This window comes from Aphis gossypii, chromosome X, assembly GCF_020184175.1.
Source record: "Aphis gossypii isolate Hap1 chromosome X, ASM2018417v2, whole genome shotgun sequence".
NCBI classification, from domain to species: domain Eukaryota; kingdom Metazoa; phylum Arthropoda; class Insecta; order Hemiptera; family Aphididae; genus Aphis; species Aphis gossypii.
In genome coordinates, this window is record NC_065533.1 from 25,193,873 (window position 1) to 25,217,828 (window position 23,956).

At 22.4% G+C, this 23,956-nt stretch overlaps 1 protein-coding gene and 1 long non-coding RNA gene across 3 annotated transcripts; one reads left to right on the plus strand and one right to left on the minus strand.

Annotated features, from left to right (window-relative positions):
* The first annotated feature begins 4,542 nt into the window (after positions 1-4,542).
* Positions 4,543-5,523, plus strand: LOC126552205 (uncharacterized). 2 transcript variants are annotated; one of them, XR_007606056.1, is made up of 4 exons: positions 4,543-4,894; positions 4,959-5,076; positions 5,149-5,301; positions 5,421-5,523. It is a non-coding gene; the product is annotated as an uncharacterized LOC126552205 (long non-coding RNA). The 2 variants fall into 2 exon arrangements; XR_007606055.1 differs by having other exon boundaries at positions 4,544-4,878.
* A 14,764-nt stretch (positions 5,524-20,287) lies between these two features.
* On the minus strand, positions 20,288-23,691 carry LOC114119019 (caspase-2-like). The gene is made up of 8 exons (XM_027980475.2): positions 23,498-23,691; positions 23,267-23,403; positions 21,562-21,700; positions 21,339-21,506; positions 21,024-21,253; positions 20,817-20,959; positions 20,605-20,714; positions 20,288-20,519 (listed from the first exon to the last, which is right to left on the minus strand). The coding sequence occupies exons 1-8, from the start codon at positions 23,630-23,632 to the stop codon at positions 20,388-20,390; spliced, it is 1,194 nt and encodes a 397-aa protein (XP_027836276.2). The 5' UTR covers positions 23,633-23,691; the 3' UTR covers positions 20,288-20,387.
* Between the last annotated feature and the right edge of the window lie 265 nt (positions 23,692-23,956).

Genomic DNA, 23,956 nt, shown 5'->3' on the forward strand with positions numbered 1-23,956 from the left:
TGAAACTATTAGCATTACAATAAGCATTAAATGTAGAGAAACTATAATATAAGTTATTTAATTAAACAATTAATTGAAATATAAAAAAAATAAAATCCATTTTTTAATAACTGTTATTATGATTTTATTGTAAACATACCAATTTCATTTTAAATTTTCTAATAAAAAATTCAAATTTTATTTTACACAGTTGAAACTATTAGCATTACAATAAGCATTAAATGTAGAGAGAGTATAATATAAGCTATTGAATAAAACAATTAAATGAAATATAAAAAAATAAAATCCATTATTTAATAACTGTTATTATGATTTTATTGTAAACATACCAATTTCATTTTAAATTTTCTAATAAAAAATTCAAATTTTATTTTACACAGTTGAAACTATTAGCATTACAATAAGCATTAAATGTAGAGAGAGTATAATATAAGCTATTGAATAAAACAATTAAATGAAATATAAAAAAAATAAAATCCATTATTTAATAACTGTTATTATGATTTTATTGTAGACATACCAATTTCATTTTAAATTTTCTAATAAAAAATTCAAATTTTATTTTACACAGTTGAAACTATTAGCATTACAATAAGCATTAAATGTAGAGAAACTATAATATAAGTTATTTAATTAAACAATTAATTGAAATATAAAAAAAATAAAATCCATTTTTTAATAACTGTTATTATGATTTTATTGTAAACATACCAATTTCATTTTAAATTTTCTAATAAAAAATTCAAATTTCATTCTATACAGTTCAAACTATTAGCATTACAATAAGCATTAAATGTAGAGAGAGTATAATATAAAAAATTGAATAAAACAATTAAATGAAATATAAAAAAAATAAAATCCATTATTTAATAACTGTAATTATGATTTTATTGTAAACATACCAATTTTTTTAAATTTTCTAATAAAAATTCAAATTTTATTTTACACAGTTGAAACTATTAGCATTACAATAAGCATTAAATGTAGAGAGAGTATAATATAAGCTATTGAATAAAACAATTAATGATATAAAAAAAATAAAATCCATTATTTAATAACTGTTATTATGATTTTATTGTAAACATACCAATTCTATTATAAATTTTTTGATAAAAAATTCAAATTTCATTTTACACAGTTGAAACTATTAGCATTAGAATAAGTATTAAATGTAGAGAAACTATAATATAAGTTATTTAATTAAACAATTAAATGAAATATATGAAAATAAAATCCATTTTTTAATAACTATAATTATGATTTTAATGTAATCATACCAATTTCATTTAAAATTTGCTAATAAAAAATTCAAATTTTATTTTACACAGTTGAAACTATTAGCATTAGAATAAGTATTAAATGTAGAGAAACTATAATATAACTTAGTGAATAAAACAATTTAATGAAATATAAAAAAAAAAAAATCCATTAACTTTTTATAACTATTATTATATTTGTATTTATTGTAAACATACCAATTTCATTTTGAATTTTCTAATAAAAAATTCAAATTATATTTTACACAGTTGAAACTATTAGCATTACAATAAGCATTAAATGTAGAGAAACTATAATATAAGTTATTGAATAAAACAATTAAATGAATAAAAATAATAAAATCCATTTTTAATAACTGTTATTATGATTTTATTGTAAACATACCAATTTCATTTTAATTTTCTAATATAAAATTCAAATTTATTTTATACAGTTGATATTATAAGCATTAGAATGAGTATTCAATGTAGAGAAACTATTATATACCTATTGAATAAAACAATTAATAAATAAAAAAAAAAAAACAAAATAATTTTTATATTTAATATATGATGTTATTGTAAACATACCAATTCATTTAAAATTTTTACTATAAAATTCAAATTTCATTTTACAGACTTAAAACTATTAGCATTACAATAAGCATTAAATGTAGAGAAACTATTATAAAACTTATTGAATAAAACAATTAAATAAATAAAAAAAAAAAAAATAATTTTTTATAACTATAATTGGTTTGTACCTATTGTAAACATACCAATTCCATTTAAAATTTACTAATAAAAAATTCAAATTTCATTTTACACAGTTGAAACTATTAGCATTAGAATAAGTATTAAATGTAGAGAAACTATAATATAAGTTATTGAAGAAAATGATAATAATAAATAATAAAAATAAAATTCTTTTTTTATAATTAATATCATTTTTATTGTAAACATACCAATTTCATTTTGAATTTTCTAATATAAAATCCAAAATTCGTTTTATACAATTGAAACTATGAGCAATACAATAAGCATTAAATGTAGAGAATCTATAATATAGGTTATTGAATATTATATAATATATATCTATAGTCGTGGTCCCTGAACTACAACTGTTCCTGACCAGCTATATCTTTGTAATAGCACAGAATAATGCTATGGTACTATGATATAAGTTAGTGATAAACTGATAACTGATAATGATAACAACGGGTAATTAATTAATATTTTAAATAAAAAACCGACACGGTCACATTAAAAACAAATGAAATAATAAGAAAAAAAATTATATTATAGGATTCGCGAGACAGTACCTGATCGATCGTCTATAATATATTCAAAACGTTGTACAAACGCAATTCACCAGTCAAAATTACGAACACCGAATGAGCAATAGTGAACGGTTATTGCGAAATACAGGAAAAAAAATAAATGGTAAGAAATTTCAATATATTTTTATTGTTTTGTTTATTTCCGATACATGGTTCTATTGCAGTCGTTGATTATAGACCTATAGTACTTTGCTCTTACGACATTAACATACGTATAAAATAAAAAAAAAAAACAAAATAATTTTTTATAACTATAATTGTGTTTGTACCTATTGTAAACATACCAATTCCATTTAAAATTTACTAATAAAAAATTCAAATTTCATTTTACACAGTTGAAACTATTAGCATTACAATAAGCATTAAATGTAGAGAAACTATAATATAAGTTATTTAATTAAACAATTAATTGAAATATAAAAAAATAAAATCCATTTTTTATAACTGTTATTATGATTTTATTGTAAACATACCAATTTCATTTTAAATTTTCTAATATGAAATTCAAATTTTATTTTATACAGTTGATATTATAAGCATTAGAATGAGTATTAAATGTAGAGAAACTATTATAAAACTTATTGAATAAAACAATTAAATAAATAAAAAAAAAAAAACAAAATAATTTTTATATTTAATATTATGATGTTATTGTAAACATACCAATTCCATTTAAAATTTTCTAATATAAAATTCAAATTTCATTTTACAGACTTAAAACTATTAGCATTTCAATAAGCATTAAATGTAGAGAAACTATTATATAACTTATTGAATAAAACAATTAAATAAATAAAAAAAAAAAACAAAATAATTTTTTATAACTATAATTATGTTTGTACCTATTGTAAACACACCAATTCCATTTAAAATTCGCTAATAAAAAATTCAAATTTCATTTTACACAGTTGAAACTATTAGCATTACAATAAGCATTAAATGTAGAGAGAGTATAATATAAGTTATTTAATAAAACAATTAAATAATTAAAAAAAAAAAAAAAATAATTTTTATAACTATAATTGTGTTTGTACCTATTGTAAACATACCAATTCCATTTAAAATTACTAATAAAAAATTCAAATTTCATTTTACACAGTTGAAACTATTAGCATTACAATAAGCATTAAATGTAGAGAAACTATAATATAAGTTATTTAATAAAACAATTAATTGAAATATAAAAAAAATAAAATCCATTTTTTAATAACTGTTATTATGATTTTATTGTAAAATACCAATTTCATTTTAAATTTTCTAATATAAAATTCAAATTTCATTTTATACAGTTGATATTATAAGCATTAGAATGAGTATTAAATGTAGAGAAACTATTATATAACTTATTGAATAAAACAATTAAATAAATAAAAAAAAAAAACAAAATAATTTTTATATTTAATATTATGATGTTATTGTAAACATACCAATTCCATTTAAAATTTTCTAATATAAAATTCAAATTTCATTTTACAGACTTAAAACTATTAGCATTTCAATAAGCATTAAATGTAGAGAAACTATTATATAACTTATTGAATAAAACAATTAAATAAATAAAAAAAAAAAACAAAATAATTTTTTATAACTATAATTGTGTTTGTACCTATTGTAAACATACCAATTCCATTTAAAATTTACTAATAAAAAATTCAAATTTCATTTTACACAGTTGAAACTATTAGCATTAGAATAAGTATTAAATGTATAGAAACTATAATATATGTTATTGAAGAAAATGATAATAATAAATGAATAAAAATAAAATTCTTTTTTTATAATTAATATCATGGTTTTATTGTAAACATACCAATTTCATTTTGAATTTTCTAATATAAAATCCAAAATTCGTTTTATACAATTGAAACTATGAGCAATACAATAAGCATTAAATGTAGAGTAGAGAATCTATAATATAGGTTATTGAATATTATATAATATATTATCTATAGTCGTGGTCCCTGAACTACAACTGTTCCTGACCAGCTATATCTTTGTAATAGCACAGAATAATGCTATGGTACTATGATATAAGTTAGTGATAAACTGATAACTGATAATGATAACAACGGGTATATTATATTAATATTTTAAATAAAAAACCGACACGGTCACATTAAAAACAAATGAAATAATAAGAAAAAAAATTATATTATAGGATTCGCGAGACAGTACCTGATCGATCGTCTATAATATATTTCAAAACGTTGTACAAACGCAATTCACCAGTCAAAATTACGAACACCGAATGAGCAATAGTGAACGGTTATTGCGAAATACAGGTAAAATAAATAAATGGTAAGAATATTTCAATATATTTTTATTGTTTTGTTTATTTCCGATACATGGTATTCTATTGCAGTCGTTGATTATAGACCTATAGTACTTTGCTCTTACGACATTAACATACGTGGACGCGGATAATATTATTCAGAAATTAGGGACAAGACTGTTTTTAATTTAACAACCCTACTATTAAAGTATAATTTGATCAGCTATATAATTAACTGAAGGTGCGTAAGTGAACACAAATTAATCATATTTAATTTCAGATGGAAAAGAAGAACAACTGGGTGATTCCAGTAAAATCCATAATAACAAAACTGTAATCGAGGAAAAAAACTGTTGAGCAGGACCCATCAACCAGTACACGGACCATAATACAAGGAAACCCCAAACCCATCACAGTGGAACAGAGGATTGAAGTAATGAACAGAATATTATTTAATTATTTGCTACATGTCCCGTAACATAAAACCTAAGATGTCCATTTAGATTTTGGTGATCTCCGAGTTTAATAAATCCTTATATTGTATTATCATAGAATAGTAATATCATGGAATACAAACACAGGAATTCCAATAAATACCAACACTACATACAGAGAGACTTATGAATTACCGCCGAAACAACTAAAATAGTAACCACCTACATCCTATCAAATGTTAACTTATTTTTCCAGCAATTTTCAATCTAAAGAAATAAGTGAACATAAAATTGAATGAATAATAAGGGAGTAAACTCTTTTTAATAACTAATTAGGACATTTGGGAACAAAAATTAATCGTATTCCATTTTAGAAAGTCAAGATAAACAACTGGATAAATCCAGCAAAACGTCAATAGCAGCACCGCAGATACAAAGAAAATGAAACATCTAGCAGCAACAATCCACAATTACACAAGACAAAAAACAAGGAAATAAAGAGTGGAAAACAGGATAAAGACAACTAGCAGAATACTATTTTATTCATTTGGTTTTAATCACACACTTTTGAAACAGTTACCTTTAAAATCTATTGTTAAATGTAGAGTAACTAAAATATGACTTATTGAATAAAATTACAATATTAAATAAATAAAAATAAAATCCTTTTTTATAATTAATAATATGGTTGTATTGTAAAATACCACCCATTTTAAATTTTCTAATAAAAAATTCAAATTCATTCTATACAGTTCAAACTATTAGCATTACAATAAGCATTAAATGTAGAGAGAGTATAATATAAAAAATTGAATAAAACAATTAAATGAATAAAAAAAAATAAAATCCATTATTTAATAACTGTAATTATGATTTTATTGTAAACATACCAATTTCATTTTAAATTTTCTAATAAAAAATTCAAATTTATTTTACACAGTTGAAACTATTAGCATTACAATAAGCATTAAATGTAGAGAGAGTATAATATAAGCTATTGAATAAAACAATTAAATGAATATAAAAAAAATAAAATCCATTATTTAATAACTGTTATTATGATTTTATTGTAGACATACCAATTTCATTTTAAATTTTCTAATAAAAAATTCAAATTTTATTTTACACAGTTGAAACTATTAGCATTACAATAAGCATTAAATGTAGAGAAACTATAATATAAGTTATTAATTAAACAATTAATTGAAATATAAAAAAAATAAAATCCATTTTTAATAACTGTTATTATGATTTTATTGTAAACATACCAATTTCATTTTAAATTTTCTAATAAAAAATTCAAATTTATTTTACACAGTTGAAACTATTAGCATAACAATAAGCATTAAATGTAGAGAGAGTATAATATAAGCTATGAATAAAACAATTAAATGAAATATAAAAAAAATAAAATCCATTATTTAATAACTGTTATTACGATTTTATTGTAAACATACCAATTTCATTTTAAATTTCTAATAAAAAATTCAAATTTTATTTTACACAGTTGAAACTATTAGCATTACAATAAGCATTAATGTAGAGAGAGTATAATATAAGCTATTGAATAAAACAATTAAATGAAATATAAAAATAATAAAATCCATTTTTAATAACTGTTATTATGATTTTATTGTAAACATACCAATTTCATTTTAAATTTTCTAATATAAAATTCAAATTTTATTTTATACAGTTGATATTATAAGCATTAGAATGAGTATTCAATGTAGAGAAACTATTATATACCTTATTGAATAAAACAATTAAATAAATAAAAAAAAAAAACAAAATAATTTTTATATTTAATATTATGATGTTATTGTAAACATACCAATTCCATTTAAAATTTTCTACTATAAAATTCAAATTTCATTTTACAGACTTAAAACTATTAGCATTACAATAAGCATTAAATGTAGAGAAACTATTATAAAACTTATTGAATAAAACAATTAAATAAATAAAAAAAAAAACAAAATAATTTTTATAACTATAATTGGTTGTACCTATTGTAAACATACCAATTCCATTTAAAATTACTAATAAAAAATTCAAATTTCATTTTACACAGTTGAAACTATTAGCATTAGAATAAGTATTAAATGTAGAGAAACTATAATATAACTTATTGAAGAAAATGATAATAATAAATTAATAAAAATAAAATTATTTTTTTATAATTAATATTATGATTTTATTGTAAACATACCAATTTCATTTTGAATTTTCTAATATAAAATCCAAAATTCGTTTTATACAATTGAAACTATGAGCAATACAATAAGCATTAAATGTAGAGAATCTATAATATAGGTTATTGAATATTATATATATATTATCTATAGTCGTGGTCCCTGAACTACAACTGTCCTGACCAGCTATATCTTTGTAATAGCACAGAATAATGCTATGGTACTATGATATAAGTTAGTGATAAACTGATAACTGATAATGATAAAACGGGTATATTATATTAATATTTTAATAAAAAACCGACACGGTCACATTAAAAACAAATGAAATAATAAGAAAAAAAATATATTATAGGATTCGCGAGACAGTACCTGATCGATCGTCTATAATATATTTCAAAACGTTGTACAAACGCAATTCACCAGTCAAAATACGAACACCGAATGAGCAATAGTGAACGGTTATTGCGAAAAACAGGTAAAAAAATAAATGGTAAGAATATTTCAATATATTTTTATTGTTTTGTTTATTTCCGATACATGGTATTCTATTGCAGTCGTTGATTATAGACCTATAGTACTTTGCTCTTACGACAATAACATACGTATTAAATAAAAAAAAAAAACAAAATAATTTTTTATAACTATAATTGTGTTTGTACCTATTGTAAACATACCAATTCCATTTAAAATTTACTAATAAAAATTCAAATTTCATTTTACACAGTTGAAACTATTAGCATTACAATAAGCATTAAATGTAGAGAAACTATAATATAAGTTATTTAATTAAACAATTAATTGAAATATAAAAAAAATAAAATCCATTTTTTATAACTGTTATTATGATTTTATTGTAAACATACCAATTTCATTTTAAATTTTCTAATATAAAATTCAAATTTATTTTATACAGTGTTGATATTATAAGCATTAGAATGAGTATTAAATGTAGAGAAACTATTATAAAACTTATTGAATAAAACAATTAAATAAATAAAAAAAAAAAACAAAATAATTTTTATATTTAATATTATGATGTTATTGTAAACATACAAATTCCATTTAAAATTTTCTAATATAAAATTCAAATTTCATTTTACAGGCTTAAAACTATTAGCATTTCAATAAGCATTAAATGTAGAGAAACTATTATATAACTTATTGAATAAAACAATTAAATAAATAAAAAAAAAAAACAAAATAATTTTTTATAACTATAATTATGTTTGTACCTATTGTAAACACACCAATTCCATTAAAATTCGCTAATAAAAAATTCAAATTTCATTTTACACAGTTGAAATTATAAGCATTACAATAAGCATTAAATGTAGAGAAACAAATATAATATAAGTTATTTAATAAAACAATTAAATAATTAAAAAAAAAAAAACAAAATAATTTTTTATAACTATAATGTGTTTTGTACCTATTGTAAACATACCAATTCATTTAAAATTTACTAATAAAAAATTCAAATTTCATTTTACACAGTTGAAACTATTAGCATTACAATAAGCATTAAATGTAGAGAAACTATAATATAAGTTATTTAATTAAACAATTAATTGAAATATAAAAAAAATAAAATCCATTTTTTAATAACTGTTATTATGATTTTATTGTAAACATACCAATTTCATTTTAAATTTTCTAATATAAAATTCAAATTTCATTTTATACAGTTGATATTATAAGCATTAGAATGAGTATTAAATGTAGAGAAACTATTATATAACTTATTGAATAAAACAATTAAATAAATAAAAAAAAAAAAACAAAATAATTTTTATATTTAATATTATGATGTTATTGTAAACATACCAATTCCATTTAAAATTTTCTAATATAAAATTCAAATTTCATTTTACAGACTTGAAACTATTAGCATTTCAATAAGCATTAAATGTAGAGAAACTATTATATAACTTATTGAATAAAACAATTAAATAAATAAAAAAAAAAAACAAAATAATTTTTTATAACTATAATTGTGTTTGTACCTATTGTAAACATACCAATTCCATTTAAAATTACTAATAAAAAATTCAAATTTCATTTTACACAGTTGAACTATTAGCATTAGAATAAGTATTAAATGTATAGAAACTATAATATATGTTATTGAAGAAAATGATAATAATAAATGAATAAAAATAAAATTCTTTTTTTATAATTAATATCATGGTTTTATTGTAAACATACCAATTTCATTTTGAATTTTCTAATATAAAATCCAAAATTCGTTTTATACAATTGAAACTATGAGCAATACAATAAGCATTAAATGTAGAGAATCTATAATATAGGTTATTGAATATTATATAATATATTATCTATAGTCGTGGTCCCTGAACTACAACTGTTCCTGACCAGCTATATCTTTGTAATAGCACAGAATAATGCTATGGTACTATGATATAAGTTAGTGATAAACTGATAACTGATAATGATAACAACGGGTATATTATATTAATATTTTAAATAAAAAACCGACACGGTCACATTAAAAACAAATGAAATAATAAGAAAAAAAATTATATTATAGGATTCGCGAGACAGTACCTGATCGATCGTCTATAATATATTTCAAAACGTTGTACAAACGCAATTCACCAGTCAAAATTACGAACACCGAATGAGCAATAGTGAACGGTTATTGCGAAAAACAGGTAAAATAAATAAATGGTAAGAATATTTCAATATATTTTTATTGTTTTGTTTATTTCCGATACATGGTATTCTATTGCAGTCGTTGATTATAGACCTATAGTACTTTGCTCTTACGACATTAACATACGTGGACGCGGATAATATTATTCAGAAATTAGGGACAAGACTGTTTTTATTTACAACCCTACTATTAAAGTATATAATTTGATCAGCTATATAATTAACTGAAGGTGCGTAAGTGAACACAAATTAATCATATTTAATTTCAGATGGAAAAGAAGAACAACTGGGTGATTCCAGTAAAATCCATAATAACAAAACTGTAATCGAGGAAAAAAACTGTTGAGCAGGACCCATCAACCAGTACACGGACCATAATACAAGGAAAACCCAAACCCATCACAGTGGAACAGAGGATTGAAGTAATGAACAGAATATTATTTAATTATTTGCTACATGTCCCGTAACATAAAACCTAAGATGTCCATTTAGATTTTGGTGATCTCCGAGTTTAATAAATCCTTATATTGTATTTATCATAGAATAGTAATATCATGGAATACAACACAGGAATTCCAATAAATACCAACACTACATACAGAGAGACTTATGAATTACCGCCGAAACAACTAAAATAGTAACCACCTACATCCTATCAAATGTTAACTTAATTTTTCCAGCAATTTTCAATCTAAAGAAATAAGTGAACATAAAATTGAATGAATAATAAGGGAGTAAACTCTTTTTAATAACTAATTAGGACATTGGGAACAAAAATTAATCGTATTCCATTTTAGAAAGTCAAGATAAACAACTGGATAAATCCAGCAAAACGTCAATAGCAGCACCGCAGATACAAAGAAAATGAAACATCTAGCAGCAACAATCCACAATTACACAAGACAAAAAACAAGGAAATAAAGAGTGGAAAACAGGATAAAGACAACTAGCAGAATACTATTTTATTCATTTGGTTTTAATCACACACTTTTGAAACAGTTACCTTTAAAATCTATTGTTAAATGTAGAGTAACTAAAATATGACTTATTGAATAAAATTACAATATTAAATAAATAAAAATAAAATCCTTTTTTATAATTAATAATATGGTTGTATTGTAAACATACCAATTTCATTTTGAATTTTCTAATAAAAAATTCAAATTTCATTTTATACAGTTCAAACTATTAGCATTACAATAAGCATTAAATGTAGAGAGAGTATAATATAAGCTATTGAATAAAACAATTAAATGAAATATAAAAAAAATAAAATCCATTATTTAATAACTGTTATTATGATTTTATTGTAGACATACCAATTTCATTTTAAATTTTCTAATATAAAATTCAAATTTCATTTTATACAGTTGATATTATAAGCATTAGAATGAGTATTAAATGTAGAGAAACTATTATATAACTTATTGAATAAAACAATTAAATAAATAAAAAAAAAAAAACAAAATAATTTTTATATTTAATATTATGATGTTATTGTAAACATACCAATTCCATTTAAAATTTTCTAATATAAAATTCAAATTTCATTTTATACAGACTTTAAAATAGCATTTCAATAAGCATTAAATGTAGAGAAACTATTATATAACTTATTGAATAAAACAATTAAATAATAAAAAAAAAAACAAAATAATTTTTTATTACTATAATATGTTTGCACCTATTGTAAACACACCAATTCCATTTAAAATTCGCTAATAAAAAATTCAAATTTCATTTTACACAGTTGAAATTATAAGCATTACAATAAGCATTAAATGTACAGAAACTATAATATAGTTATTTAATAAAACAATTAAATAAAAAAAAAAAAAAAAAACAAAATAATTTTTTATAACTATAATTGTGTTTGTACTATTGTAAACATACCAATTCCATTTAAAATTTACTAATAAAAAATTCAAATTTCATTTTACACAGTTGAAACTATTAGCATTACAATAAGCATTAAATGTAGAGAAACTATAATATAAGTTATTTAATTAAACAATTAATTGAAATATAAAAAAAATAAAATCCTTTTTTTTATAACTGTTATTATGATTTTATTGTAAACATACCAATTTCATTTTAAATTTTCTAATATAAAATTCAAATTTTATTTTATACAGTTGATATTATAAGCATTAGAATGAGTATTAAATGTAGAGAAACTATTATAAAACTTATTGAATAAAACAATTAAATAAATAAAAAAAAAAACAAAATAATTTTTTTAATTTAATATTATGATGTTATTGTAAACATACAAATTCCATTTAAAATTTTCTAATATAAAATTCAAATTTCATTTTACAGGCTTAAAACTATTAGCATTTCAATAAGCATTAAATGTAGAGAAACTATTATATAACTTATTGAATAAAACAATTAAATAAATAAAAAAAAAAAACAAAATAATTTTTTATAACTATAATTATGTTTGTACCTATTGTAAACACACCAATTCCATTTAAAATTCGCTAATAAAAAATTCAAATTTCATTTTACACAGTTGAAATTATAAGCATTACAATAAGCATTAAATGTAGAGAAACTATAATATAAGTTATTTAATAAAACAATTAAATAATTAAAAAAAAAAAAACAAAATAATTTTTTATAACTATAATTGTGTTTGTACCTATTGTAAACATACCAATTCCATTTAAAATTTACTAATAAAAAATTCAAATTTCATTTTACACAGTTGAAACTATTAGCATTAGCATAAGTATTAAATGTAGAGAAACTATAATATAAGTTATTGAAGAAAATGATAATAATAAATAAATAAAAATAAAATTCTTTTTTTATAATTAATATTATGATTTTATTGTAAACAAACCAATTTCATATTGAATTTTCTAATAAAAAATTCAAATTTCATTTTACACAGTTGAAACTATTAGCATTAGAATAAGTATTTAATGTTTAGAAACTATAGTATAAGTTATTGAAGAAAATGATAATAATAAATGAATAAAAATAAAATTCTTTTTTTATAATTAATATTATGATTATATTGTAAACATACCAATTTCATATTGAATTTTCTAATAAAAAATTCAAATTTCATTTTATACAGTTGAAACTATTAGCATTAGAATGATTATTAAATGTAGAGAAACTATTATATAACTTATTGAATAAAACAATTAAATAAATAAAAAAAAAAAAAAACAAAATAATTATTTTTATTTAATATTATGATTTTTTTGTAAACATACCAATTTCATTTTACATTTTCTAATAAAAAATTCATATTTCATTTCACAAAGTTGAAACTATTAGTATTAGAATAAATGTTAAATGTATAGAATCTATAAACTTATTGAATAAAATTATTATAAGAAATATACAAAAAGCCAAATTTTTTTTTTATAATTGTTAGTATGTTTGTATTGTAAACTTACGAATTCCGTTTTAAATTTGAAGTCAATAGTCCAAAAAACTTTAATATAATATGCTTAATACAATTTTCAATTATGTCGATAAAAAAAATGCAAAAATTTGCACGAAAATATTAAATCTGCAATGGAGTAGTGAATAATATTTATTAAAACTGTTAAAAACTTAAAATATAAATAAATTAAATAAAAAAATTATGGATTTTTATTGGTATTCTTTTAATGTTTATTTAATCCGAAAAATTAAATTATCATTAATCGATTAAATGTCTAAAATAGTAATTGCAATAGACATTAATTCAATGTTAAATTTCAAGTAGTATTTAAGGATATACCAAGTTCGCATTATTATGCACTTATAAAAGATAAATATGCTTTGAAAGAAAAATGGATCGAATATGCAATTATATATCTACAACATAACAATTTTGATTTCTTATTCTATGTAGCTTAGGTCACAAAACAAATTTTTATTATACTGTGCAACTTTTATTATTATAGGAAAAAAAATACATGAACATCTGCACTTTAATTATTAGTAATAATTTATTACTATAATAACACGCCTTGATAGATATGTTTACATTTTACCATGTTAATAAATTTAACCTTAATTTACCTTATAATAGGATAATATATGTTAATATGTAAGTATACTATTGAAAGCCGGATATAGGATTTGTGAGCCCTTAGGCTCAATTGTGACGTGGGCCCTACCAGAGGGTTTTTCAAAAATAGGAAGGGCATAATACTATATAGTATAATATAGTATACCTATGTGCCTTGAAAATTAACAATATTTTTCATTACGCAAAATCAATTTTAGAAAACTGAAAAAGATTAAATTTGTAATCACAATATAACAATTAACAACGTTTAAACGAAAAAAAGTATTATTTAATTATTAGACGGAGCTTTATTTTTTTAGCTGTGTGATGTGTGGTGAGAGCCCTGTTGTGGTACGGGCCCATTAGCCTGCGATTAAATTCGGCCCTGATACTATTATAGTATTTATATAGTATAATACAGACGTCTATTTAAGATTGTGCCGTCTATGTATACGTGATGCACATAACATTAATTCCATTCGGTACCTATTATTATTTATTCGATAAATTTTTATCATACTGTGTCAATTTTATTATAAGTTATAACTTTATATGCAATAAAACAATAATTAAAACCAGGTTGACCATATTACTTCATAGGATCTATATTTAATAATCAGGCCTATCACCGCAGATTACCGATAAAGGTATTATATTTGTGTAATATTAATATTATATATGTCTAATACTTAATAGACGGTAACCACGTTTGAAATTTAAACGAATTTGGAATTTCGGTCGATTTTTATTATGCTTTGATCGTAGTTAACGGCTTCTTCACACACATTTTATAAATTTATTTGATACCTACAGAGATTAATAATTATTAAATAATTAATGTAATCCTAAAAAAAGCGCTCGGGCTAGAGATCCTATAATATAATAATAATATATAATAATATAGACTCTCTATAGCTCGGGATATTCGTGGTATTAGTACAAATAGTGATTAATCGTTGACGACAGGAAGTTCCTGCCAGGGACCGTCGAAATACCAAGCCTTTTGTATAAATAAGGTAGCATACTAATACTATAATAATGAAATGTGTATAGGTACCTATTATATAAAGTATTCTTTGTGTGTGTAGTGTGTTCGATCTTTTGGCCGATAAAATATCTCGAGCGAGCGACAAACTGACGCCGGTGTGTGACGCTTACTACTAAAGGTAGGTCGTATAGTATCTCGACGGGAGATATTTAATAATATACTGCAATTAATATAATATTAACGTTTACTTGCTACATATACCTATATGTTAACTATAAATATTTAAAATAATATAATCAAATATACCTAAGTACTATCTTTATTCTTTAGACTTAAATAATGCATTACTATTATTTTACACATTCTTTATTACTGTTATTACTTATTAGTTATTACCTATTAGTAATACTTGAAAAAATATAACTATACAAGTACCCAATTTTAAAACTGACTGCATAATTAATATAAATACATCTATAACCAAAAATACGGCTTCTATTATCGTTTTGAATCGGCCTAACTCTCATAAAACAACTAGACGGCTGACTGGGACATTAAAATTTATCAATCAAACAATTTTGAATGTGGATATAAAGGTATATTTATTTTATAAATTATTACTAAAGGGTGGTTGTTCATACTCTAAAACTTTAGTATATTAATATGCTTTATAAAATTTTAAAATACGAGGTTCAATAAAACGATATTATACGCTTAAAAAATGTAAAAATAATAAGCGCGAAAATATTTAATTTGCAATGAAATAGTGAATAATATTTATTAAAACTGTTAAAAACTTAAAATATAAATAAAATGTATGAATAATTTAAATAAAAAAATTATGAATATTTATTAGTATTATTTTAATGTTTATTTAATCTGAAAAATTGAATTATTATTAATCGATAATATTTATCGATTGAGATAAAATATCTAAAATAGTAATTGAAATAGACAAAAATTCAATGTTAAATTTCAAGTAGGTAGTACATAAAGATATACCAAATATGCAAATATATGCAATATAACAATTTCGTTTTCTATAGTTCACAAAACAAATTTCTATTCCACTGTGGAACTTTTATTGTTCAAGGAAAAAAATGCATAAACATCTACACTTTAATTATTACAATAATAACATGCCTTGGTAGATATGTTTACATTTTATCATGTTAATAAATTTGATCGATCTGAAAGATTAACACGAAAGGTTAAAAAATTTAAATAATAAATATAATTTTATGGGCAAACTTCAATGTATTGATAATATGTTATTATTTGAAATATTTGTAATTATTTAACTTTTTAAAATTATATTTTTTTTTAATTCGTAATTTAATTTTAATTTTAATTATTCATATTAGGTACATAATATATAGCTATAACGAATTAAGTATACATTAAAAATAATTTTTCAAAAACATAGCTATTAGTTTTTAAAATTTTACCCGGGCGCAGTTTTCATGTCATCTTTTACACTTGATAAAAACTCGGGCGCAGTTTATATGTGTGATTTTGTGTCGGTAAAGCACGATTCCGTAGGTACGTTTTACCTTTTTAGGAACACGACTCCGTACGATTTTGATCAAATAATAGATTATTAAAAACACCCAAAATTGTCAATTTGCTTAAAATATAAAAAAAATTCGAAAAATTGTAAAATTGTAAAAATGTAAAAAAATAATTATAATTTTATATCTTGTTATTTGTTGCAAATTTTTGATAAATATTTTATACGTCGTTATTTAGTATTTAAAGTCAATTCGTTTAAAATATAAAAAAAAATATGTATAAAAAATTGTAAAATAATAATTGTATACCTAATACTTGATAAATACTTATACTGGTACTTATGATATACAACAAAAGCTTATCTGATAGGTATATATCACTGTCGTACGTCAAGTATATAAATGTTACTAAACAAACGACCGGATTTAAAGTCCGATTTTTTATACATAGTGGTTACATTGTGGTCAATTGACGGTACCGTTTTTCGTTGGAATCAGTAAATTCACCCAGTACGCCGGACGCCGGCTCCGGCATACTGTACTTGGAGCAACAGGGTGACCTGCCGGCAAAATATAATCGTGTGTTTGGACCCTTACTTATAGTTAAGTATAAGCGAAACGCATGTAAAATGCTCTAATTAAGGCCAGGGCTATACACGGCGTTTTCCGCCGCGGATTACAACGCGGCGTATTACGTCCGTCGTGTATAACTATTAGCTACTCCGATATAAACTTACAATTCGACGGTAAACGCCGCGGGATACGCAGCGTACGAAACGCGGCGGAAAACGACGTGTATAGCCCCGGCCTAAGTCAAATAGACTAGGTAATACCATATGGAAATCTGGCAACATTGCATTAAATTCTTGGGTACAAAACGTACGGAATCGTGTTCTACCCATTTTGTGTTCACCTGTATTTTGGGCGCAGTTTACAATAGCCGTAAATCGTTATAGAAACATGTGAAGGCAACTGAACATCTGCAAGACGTTTCTTTGAATAGAGACAGTCCCTTTTATATGATATACATAGGTATATGTACAGCATTAACCTTTGTGGGTCTCTGTTATTCTAAGATTTGCTTGTGAAACCAACAAAAGAAATACCTATAACAATCGATAACATTATACGAGAAATCTTACTAAACGCATGGGCATATCGTATTTGTACAATGAAATATCGGTTATATACTGTTGTACGCTATACTCTTGAATGTTGTACAGACAAAAATAATAATCTCGAGGTTGGCTTATTTTTCAAACGTGACAAAAGGGGACCTATGTAATAAGTTATAATATAGGCTGTAGGCAGTTGGGTACAAAAATGTCTCTAATGCAGTGTTTCCCAAACTTTTTCTTTGCCGGGCCTAACCTTAGAGATAGTAAAAATAATTGAGGACTCCATTAATGAAAATAAATTTTTTTTTTTTTTACATAATATACTATATTATAATGTATAGTATTTTCAATTTACGTTCGTGGACCGCTGCTCTAATGGAACCTCGGAGCCACTTGAAAATCGAGAGTAGGTAGGTTTTTGGTAGTTTTATCTTAGTAAAATGTTTATTTTCGATGGGGGAGGGGGGAATTAATTTTCCCGTATTTGAAAAAAGTTCTGCATTATATCATTAACTGTATGTATATAATATTTCTACGATTTTTAACTTGGCTTGAGAGAAAAAAAATGTTTAAAATATAAATTAAAACCTTGGTCTGTATTTTTTCAGGTAATAATGATATTATATCAATTTATACTCGGTCCGTTAAAAAACAAAAATAATAGTCTTATATATTTTGAAAGTTAGTTATACATAGGGCATAACTGTACAGCTATATGACACGGAATGGAGAACCGTTTTGCCAATTCATAGTACCTATATATATATGTATATATATGTGTGGGGTAACGGCCGGTGGCTGCGGCGGCTAAAAGACTATGGATGCGGCGATGCGGGGACACGCTTCCAGAATATCCCAAATTATTCCGCTTTGGCCGATGACGCTGCCGACGGAAGAATAATGAATCGGGCTATACGTGCGGGAACTCTATCACGACTTATTGATTTAGAATTTAAAGCGTTGGTGATAATAATGTCTGATAATCATTACTCTACGAATCATTAATCAAACTAGTTTTTTTTCTCTGGAATTCTAAAAAGTGTATAAAAACATCAAAATTCATAATTAATATAAAATAGTAATTTGTAAGGTAGCTTGTTTCATACATTGTAGATTTGACAAATATTGATTAATTTTATGAAAATACAGTATAATATTATAACTTATAAATTATAATACATAATAGTTAGTATCTAACTATAGTATGACATATATATAATAATAAAAGTAATCAATAATTTCCTTTGTCAATATATATTATATAAAAATAAAACATTATTATTAATAAAACATTTACATTTTTTATCCTAGAAGATTTAGATATAACAGCACAATAATGTATTCAAGATACTGTTCTATCTATTGTCAAAATAAAATTTAAGATTTAAAGAAATTTTTATTTTTAGTAACAAGTTTATGAACTATGGCTGTGGCAACTACTATATTCATAATATTTATGATGTCTTAGAAGAAATAGGTTTCCTCCTCATTTAGCATATTAATAATATGCTCATTTAGTCTTAGTGTTGTATCGATCCATTGTCTTCTTGGTGTATGAATTATAACATAGCCATTAAATAAAAAAATATACACATGAAAAACTGGTATGTGAGCTATCCGTTTATTTAATTTTTAAAAGTCATCTTCACCAAATAATAAGAAAATAAAAATAATGAGTATAATAATTAATTTCAATAAGAACTTCAGTTTTTAAGTTTTACACATCAAATAAAATGTAGATTTCAATTAAGTTAAGAGTGATGAATTGTTTATACTTTATTAATTATGAAAATTAAATTATTATTCACTTACAATTTCATTATTATACTACTTTTGCGGCTGGTGATACCAACAAAGCTGGACAAGTTAACCAATTTTCTTTAACTAGTTTAGGTTAAGCAATGCTCATAAAAAAACTAACTAAATTAAGGTAAAAGCTGTTATTTTTTTTTTTTTTAAATATCTTTTACTTTATTTATTAATACTTTTATCTAATGGAAATATGATTAGTCTTAGTATAGTATTAAATTAATAACAAACGCACAGACTATTGTTTTTATAAAATAAACGACTATACAATAATAATTATAATGTATCATAATAATTGTTCTTAACATTTATAAATATTGGACATTATTACAAGAAAAAAAAATGAAAAATCAATGCGCAGAATAATTAGTTATTATAATACAAAAAAATTCGTAAATAACTTTTTACAAATAACTTTAATTTTAACAATATAACTAAGTTAAGTTACAATTATGTATAAAAATAAATAACTTAGTTACTAAATAAGTTATTTTATAATCTTCTTTAGAAGTCGAAACACCTACATCACAACTGTTATGTAAGAACAACCTTAACTTTCTATTGAATAATACAAAATAAACATTTATTATAAGTTATAACATAATTTATTTATTATGATAAATTCAAACAGCAAGTTGAAAAGTTACTTAAATAAAAAAGCTGAAAATATAATATCATATTAATATTACTTTAATAAAAAATTAGATATTAAAAAATAATTAAATTATAGTTTTAAAATTATATTCTGTTTTAATCATTGATAAGTTTCAATTATAATTTGAATTATCATCATATAAGCCTGGGTTAAAGTAAAAAAATTTGTTGACATTTTTAAGTATCCATTCTACGGTTTGAAAACCACGCTCGATGCTGTTTAGTTTTTGTAATTCAATGTCCACCTAAGGAAATAAAAAAAAAAAATTAATTTGGTATTGATAATGTTAATAGCGTAAATAGTTTTTAAAGTGAAACTTGATTACTAACCAATTGCATCATTTGAAACAAATCAGTATCACAAGCTTTTTCCCGAAAAACTTGACACAATTTTTGTACAAACCATGACCCTTCTATTGGATCAAATTTTGAAGTACAACCTAGAAAAAAAGAAACGTACTTTTTAATAAGATACTGATAAGAGGGTAAGTAAATCATTGTACCAATTTATTAGTGTAATTATAATAATAATTATGATTTACCAGGAAGTGTGGCATATGCAATAAACACATCTCTAAAATGGTGGTTAGTAAATATTCCAATCGGGGGCTTAATGAGAATATCATTCTTTAAATAATTATTTCCACCATCACAGTATTTCCACCCAAATTCATTGTTTCTTCCACTTAAAAAATTTAAAGTATTCATTATATGCAACAAAATACACATAAAAAAAATATACACCTTACCGACACGCATCAATAAAAAATAATTTTGGTATATTTGTGAACCAGCCATTCTTTGTAAATTGTTCAATCATCCAGTAAGTATTGATAGTAAAGCCATCCGTAGTAAATATATCTGATAATCTGTTTGAATCTTTTCCAGTATAACCATGACACATTATAAAAACAACAATAGAGTTAGCTTTTCCTTTATAGCATATATCAACAAAGATATCAATAACATTTATAATATTCTATAAACAAAAAAATAATTTAAAAGTCAATATTTTACAAAGAATTTTTTTATAATTTTATTTCAACACATATTTGCTTGCTTACTTTTTCAGTTACATCTGCTTTTGTGTGAATAATATATCCTAGGCCTTTAAATAATTTATTTACGTTTGTCATGTTAACATCTATTCCTGTTGTGTCATCATTATTTTTTATATCACTAATATTTAAAATCAATGCATGACCCTTAGGATTTGAATTCATGGGATAAATCTGTAAAATTCAATGTTTTAATATTTAATATACTTAAATACTAAAATAAACATACACCAATAAGTGGATCAGCATTTTTCATTTGTTTTCGTTCAGGATGAATTTTTACATATGGGACATCACATTCTATTATGGTGTTATTAAATGTTGTGTCGAGTAATTCAATTGAACTTAATTTTTGTTTGTATTTTTCACTGAAAAATGTTAATAAATTGTAAGTTAATAATTGATTTTATATATATATAAAAAAAAAAAACTATGATAAACACAAATAGTATGGCATTTTATATTATATAATTTCTTGGAAAAATTCTAACATAATGCAATTCACAAGGAATATTATTTTCTCAAAAAAAATTATTATTAAAATATTTTTTATATTTGTTTATTGAAATGTATCAAATAAATAAACAATACTTAAACTACATTATATACATTGAAAATAAAATATACTATAATGATAGAAAATATAATTCAGGTATACTTGACTAATATACATAATAATTTACTTTAATATTACTGCTTATTTTATTATAATTTAATAAAACATAGATAGTTATTAAATTTATCAATTTTTATGTTAAATAAATACTTGTCTTTGAAAATTTCATAAAGACTCTAAAATCAATGTTACGAAATATTTATAAAATTAATGTGACCGAGTCATCACAAGCATTACAATAAGTTGGTCATGACTATTACTGAACCCAGTATTTTGTGAATTCTAGGATATAATATGGAATAGATAGTATGAAAAGCATACAGGAAAAATAGTATAAGAACATAAGTTTGAACAATATTGGGTAACATGGCCATGGTAGATTAGTCATTTAACCAGCATTACAATATGTTTGTAATAGTTCTATGTATAAAATAGGGTATATCAAATTACAGTAATAAATACTGTAGGTGAAACACAATATGAATGTCTTGGGACGGTTTAAGTATTCTCTAGTAATTTCATATGTAGTTTCAATGAAAATGTATAGGTACTTAAACCTAATTATTTATTTAATCAGATGAAAAGGTTTGAAAAAAATACATATTTTTACAATGTTGTTATACTTATATAATTTTCATGGTTCTGTAATATTACTTAACTATATTTTAGAAATGTTCAAACGTGTAGCATCACATATTTTTAAAATATCTAAAAGAACATAACCCATTAATATTGTTAACACTTAAATTATATATTTAAAACACATTTTTTAAATACTTTGGTGTTAGTAGTAAATATTGATAATATATCTATACAATATTGTAATACTGTCTGAGATGATTATTTATGAATGTATTAAATTTATTAAGCAATTTTACTATTCTAATTTATTTTTGTGTATCTTAATAACACCAACAATAATATTTTTTTAAGATTTATATAATCAAACATTATGTAATAATTGTGATACTTTCCAAATTGTTGAATTTGATTAACGTTTATATTATAGCTTTGGCACACAATAGTATTGTTTAGATATTAAATTCAAATGAATCATGGAACATAACAATTTGGGAGAAAAATAAAGAAAAATTTTAATTGGCACATATTTATTCCACATTTAATTTCTTATGATTGATGACATAATATGTATATTTATGTTAAGAAAAATAATTGTAAAATATCATTGTAAAACATTAAAACTATAATATCTATCATTTAGAATTCAAAATAGAAATTAATTATTTGCTTTTTATACAATTTTATACAAATTTAAATTTTAAATAAATATTAAGTAAAATAAGTATAAGGTACCTACCTTGTTTTGGATGTTAAAATGTTGTAAGCTGTTAGGTTATTTGTTTTTTTTAATACTCCGCATAGATCTGTAAATGCTTTAGGTCCCCGTCCTTGAATTAATTCGTATAATTTTTTGACTGAATCCCCTTGAGGTTCCTAAAACAAAACAAGTATAGATAAAAACATTTGTTAATCCTAAGTAATATTTATATGTGTGAGAAAAGAACTAAATTAAATAAAAATGTCTTACCAAAATATAATCTTTCATCCATTCATTGATAACATTTTTTTCTAATAGATTATCAACAATAGTTTCTAAAGTAGAAGTAACACATATTAATTTTGGCATACAATCGTTAATCAATTTTCGATGGTATTGTTCCATTTTAACTGAGTAAATGTAGTTGAGCAAATTCAATAAAAGTGTATATTAAAAACTAAGTAAAATACTTAAGTATTGTTCTTAGTAAGTAGTTAATAACAATAGTTTGACAAAACTTAAAATAAGTTGGTAATTAAATACTTGAATTTAAAAGTAATAATTAATAATATAGCGACATTTTTTAATTTTAATAATTACACTTTATAAAAGTTGCCAGTCACGCTTGATGACTGATGGGTAATAGCATACTAACCTGTTAATCTGGCTACTAACCTGTTAAAACCAAAATCACGGGGGCGGTTTAATGATACTAAGCGAACACCTTCA

Excerpts from the sequence above, each read along its gene's own strand:
- LOC114119019 (XM_027980475.2), bottom strand. The coding sequence starts at position 23,632 with ATGGAACAATACCATCGAAAATTGATTAACGATTGTATGCCAAAATTA. Across the intron at positions 20,715-20,816 it reads TGCATATGCCACACTTCCTG|GTTGTACTTCAAAATTTGAT; the intron begins GTAAATCATAAT and ends CTTTTTTTCTAG. Across the intron at positions 20,520-20,604 it reads TGTTTCAAATGATGCAATTG|GTGGACATTGAATTACAAAA; the intron begins GTTAGTAATCAA and ends TTATTTCCTTAG.